Source organism: Schistocerca piceifrons, chromosome 2 (assembly GCF_021461385.2).
Source record: "Schistocerca piceifrons isolate TAMUIC-IGC-003096 chromosome 2, iqSchPice1.1, whole genome shotgun sequence".
In the NCBI taxonomy this organism is placed as follows: Eukaryota; Metazoa; Arthropoda; class Insecta; order Orthoptera; family Acrididae; genus Schistocerca; species Schistocerca piceifrons.
The window spans coordinates 452,761,775-452,773,832 of record NC_060139.1 but is presented as its reverse complement, the minus strand read 5'-3'; the positions used below and the strand labels follow the sequence as shown (position 1 = coordinate 452,773,832).

Genomic DNA, 12,058 nt, shown 5'->3' with positions numbered 1-12,058 from the left:
TGTGTGTGTGTGTGTGTGTGTGTGAGAGAGAGAGAGAGAGAGTGTGGTTTTTTTTCTTTTTTTTTTTTTTTTTTTTTTTTGCTGTGTCCGAAAGCTTTTACGAAGTGTCTTAATTGTGCGTATCTGCAGCTTAACGTCTCTTGTTTACAGTAAGTTGCAATCTGTCTTTTCCTACATTGTTGATATTCCTACTGGAGTTTCCATTGTCTGCCTTTGTCTTAACTTGGTAAAGAGTGCATTACATATTTCCTTCATTTTCTTATGTTGAGCATATTACTCTGCATCTGTACTTGTCCCTTCTCTGATTATATATTTCAGTAACCAGATAATCTTGCTATTTTCTCATTCTTTTCTTGGAACAGAATGTCACAGGGTATGAAAGGAGTTCTGGCAGTAAAGTTCCTCCAACCACTGTAATAACTTATACACTTTGTAAGCCTACTGTAGACTTTATATACTGTATTGTTCTTTCTATTGCATTCTGTACAATTATATAATTGATGAATGTATGTACATGAACAGTAGCAAGCTTAAGTACAAACATTTTGTGGCTACTATACTGCACTTTGTTATGAACAGTAGCGCTGTCAACCACAGAACTCTGTCGACACTGTGGCCTAATATTTACCATATTTTAAATATCTGCAACAATGCTAAGCTGACCTTATGTGTATATTTTGATGCTGCCAATGCGGCTTCATTATACTACGTGCAGGTTTTAAAACAGGTATGCCCTATTCATATTTTAAGTGCACATTTTCCGCATATGCCTTTAATACTTTACATAATGGGGTATTTTAGTGTGTTAAGATGTGGACAGTCCACTAGTTGCATTCGATTTTCCCATGTTTTGCTGCAGATGTGACAATATCATTGCTGATGAATTACTGAACATATATAAGACACTGGTATAGTAGACTATATGCGTGTCGAAATTCATGTTAGAATTGATTCCTCTCAACAGTAGGGTGCCCTTCAGGTTAGTAGATGGTTGCGGCCTTAAAGAAATGCATCACATTGTGCAATTTTTCACAGGTAAACATGGCAGAGACCTGCTACATCTTATGCGTGTCCACCTGTTTGCCTTTAACTCAACACCAGACATCTGTATGTTCAGAAAAACCACCATTTCATAATTTTCTTATTTATGTGAGTGATATGACAAGATGCTACTTTTTTTGTCACTGAGGCCATGTAACCTGAAATCCTATTTAGCATTTTTGGGTTAATGTTAACTACTCCAAAAATTGTCTGAAGTTGTGCCTGACAGCTGGATGCTCATGGATGAATTATAAGGTTTCTCAGGCTCGGTATATAAACAGCACAATGAATCATCACAACTTCTATAAATGACTGCTGCACAACAGCCTATATGAGAGTAACTAAACTGTCTGACAAAATGAAGCACCCGAAAGGGGGGTGGAAAAAAAATGAAACTTCACTGGTTGAAATAGTTTGTGATATTATTTTGGTGATTACAAAACTGAGTCAAATTCACAAAGAACTTGGCAGTAAGTGCCCACTTATCAATATGACGTTGCATCCACTCTGGCCTGTATGCATGCACTGATTTCATTGGGAAGGGTGCCATAAAGCCATTGCATCCTCTCCTATGGCAAATTGGCCCACAACTGCTGTGGCTGGTCCTTGACGTCCTGGATACTGGCACTGGGATAGAGTTGACATCTTAGCTAGTCCCAGAGATTTTCTATTGGAGACAGATCAGGAGAGCACCTCAAAATGAAGAAGAGAGTTCATCGAGAAATGGTGCCATGTGTAGATGAACATTCGTCCTTTTGAAGAAATGGCACAAAGGAATTGTCATGCAAGATTCCGTGACATACTGCTGTGCTGCCAGAGTTCCCTCGATGACTACGAGTCATGAGCTGAAATCATACTCAATGGATTCCCACAGCATGCTGTCTGGAGTAACACCGTAGTGCCTCTACAAAACTTTGGAAGAATGAGATCTTTCACATGTCGCCTTCATACTCGCCAATGATGATCATCCGAGGTAGTGCAGAATCACGATTCATCACAGAACACAACGCAATGCCAGTCCATTCTTCTCTGTCATGGCACAACTCCAAATGCAGCCTTTAGTGTTGAGCAATTATGGGAAGCCTATGCACGAGATGGTATTTCCCTAGTTTGGCTGGAGCTAGACTCGGACCAATAGTGCAAGTTGACACGAAATGTTGGTGGGAGTCCATTACCTGTTCTCAGATGACAGGTGCAGACATGAAGGAAGGGTTACTGAGTGTGTGGTTGCACAATGCAGTGGACCTCACTTGGCGTGGTCAGTCATTGTAGGCCAGAACCTTGATGGCAAGTATGCCTACCCTCAAGCTCCCTAGCAACCCACCATTGGGGCACTATGCCCCAAAAATGTAGATATTGCAAGATCTGATCAGCTGGACAAATGGAGACACACTATGAAGCCTCTTTCAAACTCTGTCAGTTACTGATAATGCTGTCTCACACGAATACGACTATGTGATATCCCCATGTCCTTCACAGCGATTCCTCAATATCTGATGATGTTTATGCCATGTTATATGCCCCTTAATCATTTACAAATCTGCCAATGGTGCACACATGGACAAAATTACATTGACATCCAACCATGTCTTCTGCATGCTTCACTTTTCTGTCAGGCAGTATATTACAACCATAGTTTGAGTGTTACATAATTATACAACAGGCCAAGCAATCACAAGCTTAGCATCTAAAAACAACAAAATTTTATTTACTATTTATCAGGTTGATGTCATTTGAACAAACCAAACACGAAAATTTTATTCTGAAAAGTAGTGAATTATTGCGATACTATCAGAGAACTTTTTTCCCAAGTAGCATCCACAATGATCTTAAATCATAAACCCCATTATACACCTAACCTGTAAAGTATCCACAGTCTGACTGGCACTTACAAGAGTAGGGGAGAGGAGGGGTGGAAGGCAGAAGCATCTGAATAGTACAGCAGAGCATCATAGTTGACATTCCATGCAAGAAATAGGTACTACTGGAAGACATATAGCATTGTCATCATCTGCACTCAACAACACAAGAAAACTCACAGAACACCAGCAGTATCATAAATTTCAAATGTACAAAATATGAAACTTAATTGATTATCCATTCAATGAAAAACCACACATAAAAAACAGCACATTCCTCACCTGACCCTTGCTGAGCACTGCTGTTCGCAGCAGTAGATCCTGGGCCACTTGAGACTGCAGAGCTGGAACGGCTGCTACCACTACTACTACCCCACTGGCTGGAGCCCGACTGTTGCTGCTGCTGTGAAGACCCTGCGGAGGATCCCCAGCCTCCGCCAGTTGTCCCCCCAGCACCGGAACCCCAGCCACTAGTTCCGCTGCCTCCAGTTAGGGAGCTCTCTCCACCACCACGTAATCCTACACCCCTGGGAATTCCCCATCGTAAGTTTGTTGCAGGGCCTTCAGTTGAATTTAAAATATTGCTGTCACTCTTATAATTATTAGAAGTTTCAGGAACATGTGCCGACTTGTCCAAGTATTTTAGATCTGACAGTGGATTGCAATTACTGATTGATTTCGTGCAAGTTTGTGCACTGGTTGGTGGACTATTGGTGTTGGAAGAACCGAGATGACTTGCAAGTGACGCACTGGTGTCCTGGAAGAAAAAAAAAAAAAAATGTACAAAATCATACATACAATACATGTAGAACTCAGAAGGTTCACTTCAATGTGAAAGAAACAACTACCCTGCGTCTATCAGAACAACGACCAAAATATTCTACGGATTCCGCCAGAAAAATGTATACACTCTTTGTCAGGCTCTATCGAGATATTGATATAGTCGTTTGATTTGAGTTACAAGTGTGTTGTAGTATGGTCTTTGGCTTAACAGCTGTTAGTACTTTAATCTCAGTACTGAGAAAACAAGATGGCTGCAGCACACTTGACACTTGAGCAACGAAAACATATTGTGAAGGGGTTTTTCAAGCTTGATAATGCTGTTGAAGTGCAATGTCAGTGGAGGCAGGAGTTTGAAGCACAACCGCCAACTCACCTAACAATTAAATGCATCACTGACAAGTTTGAATTGCATGGAACGATTTGTGATATTCACAAAGGAGGATCAGGAAAACAGCGTACAGATACAAGTCCTGCCTCGTTGGCTCTCGTGTTGATAATATTTGTTAATTCTCCACAGAAGTCTGCTATGCAATGTGCATGTGCATGTGCAGTGGGGGTTAGCAGAACTCTGAAAGCTGCGAAGTGGAAAGTTTACATTCCATGATTACTGAAAGTAATTAATGACGATCCTGATCGCCGAATGAAATTTTGCCAACGGTATCAGCAAATGGTAGCTGATGACGAACAATTTATGATGAAGGTAGTATGGAGTGACAAGGCACAATTTAAATTTAACTGTGAATGAGTGTAATAGTGTGTACTGGGCACCAGAAAATACGCATCTTTATGTGGATATGCGGTCAATCTACCAGGAGTTCATGTGTGGTGTGGACTATCATATAGGGGCCTAGTAGGACCCTTTTTCTTTGATGCTACTGTCACTGAAGAAGTGTACCTGGAAATGTTACGCACATCAATTTTGCCAGGTACACGTGCACTTTATGGAGCTGATGAAGAGTTTTTCTACCAACAGGACGGAATGCCACCACACTACCACCTAGCTGTACGAGCTTTCCTGGACGACAATTTTCCGGGGCATTGGATTGGATGAAGAGGGCCCACTGAGTTCCCTCCACAGCCACCAGATCTAACACCTATGAACTTTTACTTGTGGGGAACTGTGAAAGATAAGATCTATGGACGTAAGCCACACATATTGCAGGAACTTCCCCAGTAGATTACAGTGACATGAGCAGCGATCTCCATTGTAACACTGGCTGATGATGTTGCGGCGACTGCTCGTCGTCCTGTGTACAGCCACCAACAGTGAAGATTCTAAACATTTAAAGTAACCATGTGATAAACAAAGTTGTACAACATGTGTGATCAATTATTAAATGTAAAATAAATAAATACGTAATGTTTTCGTTCCGTAAAGTGTTTATACATTTTTCTGGCGGAATCTGTATTTTGTTGAAAATACTAAAAAACCGCCAGTTAATAAAAGGATATAGGAAAAGGTGACTGACTTTACCCCATTCAACACTATTACACACCACTTAGGTGAGTGAATAAAAATAAAAACTAATGAACTAATGAACTAATGTGCTTTGAATGTTTTGTGATCCTTGTGTAACTCTTACATCATACAATTTATGTCCCAGCGCGCGCGCGCGCACACACACACACACACACACACACACACACACACACACACACACACACGCGCGCGCGCGCGCGCGCGCCCACACACACACACACACGCGCGCGCGCCCACACACGCGCGCGCGCCCACACACACACACACACACACATATGCGCGCGCCCACACACACACACACACACGCGCGCACGCGCGCCCACACACACAAACGCGCGCGCGCGCGCGCGCCCACACACACAAACGCGCGCGCGCGCGCGCGCCCCCCCACACACACACACGCACACACACCCGCGCGCGCGCGCGCGCGCGCCCACGCGCACACACACACACACACACACACACACACACACACACACACACCCGCGCGCGCGCCCACGCACACACCCACACACACACACACACACACACACACACGCGCGCGCGCGCGCGCGCACACACACACGCACATTCTCTCCTCCCCCCCTTCTCTCTCTCTCTCTCTCTCTCTCTCTCTCTCTCTCTTTCAACCTGCTCATCTGTACCACAAATGTAAATCAATAGCCACCGCTACTAACTATTGAGTGCAGTATAACTGTGACAAAACAAGAGTTCTCAATATTGCTTCCAGGCAGCAGACACGCTTTGCATTTTGTAATCTGTATAATTTTCTAGTTTTAATTCACTTTCATGTAAATGCCCCTGTGGATGCACATCGACTGTTTCCTAATCATACCCTACTATGTAGAAAAGCTGTTCGTTATTGTTGTATTAATATCCATTTCACTACAATGTGTGTGCTAATCCTCACAAAAATAATACTTCTTTATCTCAGTGGCAGAATACTCAGCATTTACATATGTTTATCCACCTTTCACTATATTCAGTGATATGTTTATAAGCATTTTTAAGGTACACAAGCTATCTACCACAAGAATGGAACTTAATCAAACAATGGAAAAACCTGGATGGAATGTGACAATATTATGAAAAGGTTAGTTGCTACTCACCATATAGCGGAGATGATGCGAAGCACGTAGGCACAACAAAAAGACTGTCAGAAAGTAAGCTATCGACCAATGAAGACTTCATCAGAAATAGACCGCGCGCGCGCGCGCGCGCGCACACACACACACACACACACACACACACACACACAGCAGCCACAGAATGTGATCATGTGTGTGTAAGTTGCATTTGCATGTTTGTGTGAGAGGTGTGGTGGTGGGGCGTTGTCTATTTCCGAGATGAAGCCCTTGCTGGCCAGAAGCTTACTTTCTGACAGAAGAATTGAACTTTTGCGTTAATATCAGTCTCACAGCCAAGATGTACACAGCCATTAAATACATACAGTGAAACCTCTATATAACATTTTTCAAGGGACCACAAATTCTGAACACTGTATAGAGGAAAACACTATAAAGAGGAAGGCTTCCAAGTAATAATTATAGGACATTACTGAAGATCGAGATACCACTAATCAGCTTTGACAAATGGTGCCATAGATGACATTTTAAATTTTCACAACACTGTAATATGATATTCATTGCAAATGATCAATGTATCAAATGATTAGTTTATTGTAATTAAAACATGGGGCCCGGTGGGTGGATGGGTGAAAGAAAATGGCACCGAAAGGATCGCAAGCAGAATGTGCGTCACGTCACGTGACCAGGTCCTGCCGCTGACACATGAAACATGCTGAACGCAGGCTTTCCGCGCCGGTGCAAACTGTGAATCCACAGAATGGAAAATGATGCACCTACATCCAGTCACTTAAACATTATAAAGAGGTAAATAATTGACCAAGGTTCCAAAAATATGAGTGTTACATGGAGGAAATTGTAATATAGAGGAAATGCAGTAAAGAGGAAAATTTAACATTGTTTATATGGGCTTTTAGTCGGGACTGGGGGGGGGGGGGGGGGGGGGGGGGAATTTGATGTAACATAGAGGAAAACATTATATCGAGGAACGTTATAAAGAGGTTTCACTGTATATTACTTTTCACAGCAACTAGTTTTAATGGTTACAGCTCATTTTTTTAGATGGAAAAAATATTTAACTATCTCAACACGTTCTTGTCATGATCATACTTTAAATAACCCTTAACATGTAAAAACAGACTGGGGTTACTCAACAAGCCACAATGAGTCCATGTTTGCATACCTATACTGTTTCCTATGTATATTTTGAAAAAAAGTATTTCTTTATCAAATTAGAATATTTTACAGAGATCCAAATTACAAAATGTTTCACAAAACATTTATGTCAAGTGCAAAACAATGATTAAAACCAATCTATGAACAAAACTATGAGAGACCTACTTCAAATGAAAGCACATTGTATGAAAACTGTTCTTGAGGGCTCTGAGAATTACCTGGTGCTGCACTGCATTGTGGCTGGTCACCACAAGGGACGGAAGACCTGCGGTGCCACTAGAAGTTGAGCTGATTATCACAGATGCTGAGAGTATCTCCAGCTCAGGGGATGAGCCAGAGGATGGTTCAGCTCTATCCCTCCCTCCGGCTTCCCCTGTGCCCCCCTGCTGGCCCAAGGCCTCAGACTTGTTACTGCTGAGGTGCAAAGCATGTAGCCCTGCAAGTGGAACATAATGCAAACAAATGTGTCGCTTCGTTGTAGAACACATTTATAGTGTTTTTAAGTCTATTATTTAAAGTATTTGTTTAGTTAGCTTTAGTTTCTAAAGGTCAAAGTAATTGCAAGCTGACTGCAAATTACTTTAGAATACCTTGGTTTCAAGGACCCATCATGCTAAGCACGTATTACATTTTAACATAATGGAAGTTCTGGTGATCGCCATTTGAAAAGGTAACAAGCAATTACTTAACTTTAAAAATACTGATAAACTAGCATTTACCGTATTTACTCGAATCGAAGCCGCACTCAAATCTAAGCCGCACCTGAAAAATGAGACTCGAAATAAAGGAAAAAAAAAAAAAAAAAAAAAAAAAAAAATTCCCGAATCTAAGCCACACGTGAAATTTGAGACTCGAAATTCAAAGGGAGAGAAAAGTTTTAGGCCGCACCTTCAAATAGAAACCAAGTTGGTCCATTGTAATACGAGACAAAATTTAGGTCGAATGAAAGACGATACAGCTACAGTAGTTTGGTTGGAGTCGTAAGCTTAGCACTTAAGCTTTACCAGGTAGCCATTGCTATACGTCAGGTGCTCCGTCCGTATTTATACGGGTACCCTTCCTTTTTCACGTGCTTCGTCTGGTTTGAATCGATTGCTTATTTTGCTTTGATCTGATAAGTGCCGTTTTCTTTGTTATAGGTGTTTACGTCACTCTAAGCTGAAAATGCGTTACTGTACTGTGTCATGCACTGTTTGTCACATTCTGATAATGAGTGTTTACGGCCTGTCGTCGCTTGCGGCACGGCTTGCTTTTGTGCGCGCTACCGTCGCTTACAATAAAAAAAAGAGAGGAATTGTCTCATAACCAAAACAATGGCAAGAGATTGCTATTTGGTATTACTTACACTGCTGCTTTCTTTGATAATGATCCACAAGAACCAAATAATACACAGCGTATGATAGAATTTGTTCCGAACGAGAGTTTAGCGAAAATTTTTCTCCGTTTGAAAATCTTTGCAGACGCCTCTTTAGTACATTACATTCTGCACAGAAGTTAGTCATCTTAGATTCGTGCTTCATTTATGACTATCAGTATTAGGCATAAGAATAACACGAATATAAACATGACATGGTATGTACAGGGTTATTACAAATGATTGAAGCGATTTCACAGCTCTACAATAACTTTATTATTTGAGATATTTTCACAATGCTTTGCACACACATACAAAAACTCAAAAAGTTTTTTTAGGCATTCACAAATGTTCGATATGTGCCCCTTTAGTGATTCGGCAGACATCAAGCCGATAATCAAGTTCCTCCCACACTCGGCGCAGCATGTCCCCATCAATGAGTTCGAAAGCATCGTTGATGCGAGCTCGCAGTTCTGGCATGTTTCTTGGTAGAGGAGGTTCAAACACTGAATCTTTCACATAACCCCACAGAAAGAAATTGCATGGGGTTAAGTCGGGAGAGCGTGGAGGCCATGACATGAATTGTTGATCATGATCTCCACCACGACCGATCCATCGGTCTTCCAATCTCCTGTTTAAGAAATGCTTCTGCTTTAGCCTTTTCCGTAAGATTTTCCGAACTGTCAGCTGTGGTACATTTAGCTCCCTGCTTGCTTTATTCGTCGACTTCTGCGGCTACGCGTGAAACTTGCCCGCACGTGTTCAACCGTTTCTTCGCTCACTGCAGGCCGACCCGTTGATTTCCCCTTACAGAGGCATCTAGAAGCTTTAAACTGCGCATGCCATCGCTGAATGGAGTTAGCAGTTGGTGTATCTTTGTTGAACTTCGTCCTGAAGTGTCGTTGCACTGTTATGACTGACTGATGTGAGTGCATTTCAAGCACGACATACACTTTCTCGGCTCCTGTCGCCATTTTGTCTCACTGCGCTCTCGAGCACTCTGGCGGCAGAAACCTGAAGTGCGGCTTCAGCCGAACAAAACTTTATGAGTTTTTCTACGTATCTGTAGTGTGTCATGACCATATGTCAATGAATGGAGCTACAGTGAATTTATGAAATCGCTTCAATCTTTTGTAATAGCCCTGTATATTCTTCCGCATTTGCTGTTGTCTCACTCTAGTTTCGTAGTTTATTACGCAGACAGGATTTAAATGAGATAGCAACAAACACGAAAGAATACGCGGCATAATGTTTACATTCTTCTACCTTTTCTTTTAATTTATTTACTGACTCATAGGTTTTGGCGCCAGTATTTATCTTTGTGCCTGCAAAGCATGCCTGTGTAGCGCTACATATATTAGATGGCAGACATTGGTTGTGGCGGCACCTACCAACATTTTTCAGAACTTCCACATACTTTGTACTCGATTCTAAGCCGCACGCGGTTTTTTGGATTACAAAAACTGGAAAAAAAAGTGCGGCTTAGGTTCGAGTAAATATGGTATATTCTTATATACTTGTATATTTTCTTTCTATATGCTCACAAGACTTAAAACCTGAAAAATATAAAGTAATTATAACATACACAATTAGTTCAATGTATAACAAAATTCAAACAAACTAAGTTCATACTTGAATTTGTTAATTTCTTTCCTTTACATCATTTCCCAGGTAGTGCTGAGACACTGTTGAAAAAAGTATACCATAAACTCAAGTCTTTCAACGTAGTTCACATTGTAGATGTGACTTATAGTCAGTTGACAATTTTTACTCACATTATTCCACTAATTTCATAAGAAAACTTACAATTGGGCAATAAATACTGATCTTATTATAAGGCTTTCCTACAAAAAAACATGTTGAGATATGCTATAACAACACGAATGATACCACTGAAGCAGAGAGGTCGTAAAATCACCTGCACTAGTTTGTTTGTGGTTTGTCCCATCCCCCAGCCTGCTGGCAGTGGTAGATGCTGGAGGAAGGACAGATTGCTCTACATTTGAATGAACTGCTACTTCTTTGGAACTGATTTGCTGCTGCTGCTGCTGGTAGTGGTCAGAAAATTCTGTGCACGCATGTCCCATTAGATCACTTTGTGCGCATGGAGAATGCTGCACAGGAGGCCGACTGTCTGTTGCTACTTCTGCTTCCAGGGTAGTGGATCCACTGGTACTGCAGTCCATTGAGTCCTGTGGTACAAAGTGGTAATTATGTTCATATACATGGATATGCAAGAGGTAAAAGTATTAGCATGAACAATTTTATAGTGTCTGTTACTGTATTTATTGAACAGCAATTAAGTACACATGAATTGCAGAGCTTCAATCTTCTTGATTGAAACAGAAACAAAACTTCTAGACGAGGATATTTCTTGCCAATTAAAAGTACTATGGGATTTACCGAATAACTCAAAACATGAGTGCTCGAGGACAATCTAACTTTGTCAGGCTGGAAAGCACTCTCTTTGTGTGTGTTTGTGCACGTGTTTATATAAGAGCTGAATATTGCAAGGTTGTCATGAATAAATAAATCAGAGCACACAGTACACATCGGTGAGCTGAGACAAGTGAGTTAAAGACGATCTGGGACAGTCCTTAAATCTGCCACTGTTTGTTTATTGGCATGACCTGGCTCTGGTGGTAGTATCACTATTATCACTATGCATTCCACTTAGTGACCTTGTCAGAAGTATGTGTAATTATATTGACTGATCAATCACTATGTTCCTGTTATCCTGGGGCCTGTATGACCTGCCCTTAATTTTTAATCTTTCCCAACTCGTATCATCTCTCTCTCTCTCTCTCTCTCTCTCTCTCTCTCTCTCTCTCTCTCTCTCTCCCCGAAAGGAACTAATAGCTCCAAAAGTTAGGAAATTTATCGCTTTATCTTTCATGTGTGTGTATCAGCTGTACTACACGTTTTGCATCCTGGAAGTAAGTAAATATTGGTTAGCAGTTTCGTCTCCTAATTTATAAATCATCTTATTTTGTTCTGGATTGACTTTGGCTCCTTAACAAATATGCTTCCACACATCTCTGTTGTCTGCATTTCTCCTTCAACCTCGGATCTCTATTTTGGCAAAGGCAGCCAACACATGGTCCTTTCAGCAAACATACAAACCCACCTGCAATTAGGATGAAGGTAAACAAATATCCCCACTACTCCATAAGTGAAGACTTCTTTATGTTCTGAGGGAAAAAGAGAAAGGTACTACCAAGAAACATATTAAAACATCACTTAGTGTTGAGTGAGCTGATGGTGTACTCGACTATACAGC

The 12,058-nt window shown here is 41.3% G+C and overlaps 1 protein-coding gene across 1 annotated transcript in view; it reads right to left on the bottom strand.

Moving 5' to 3' along the window:
• Positions 1–12,058, bottom strand: part of LOC124774893 (protein Gawky) — a 277,306-nt gene that overhangs the window by 157,382 nt on the left and 107,866 nt on the right. Inside the window, exons 4-6 of the mRNA XM_047249552.1 lie at positions 10,697–10,970; positions 7,643–7,860; positions 3,183–3,657 (exon numbers count right to left, since the gene is read on the bottom strand). Coding sequence (XP_047105508.1) covers positions 3,183–3,657; positions 7,643–7,860; positions 10,697–10,970 — 967 coding nt within the window. The remainder of the gene's footprint in view (positions 1–3,182; positions 3,658–7,642; positions 7,861–10,696; positions 10,971–12,058) is intronic.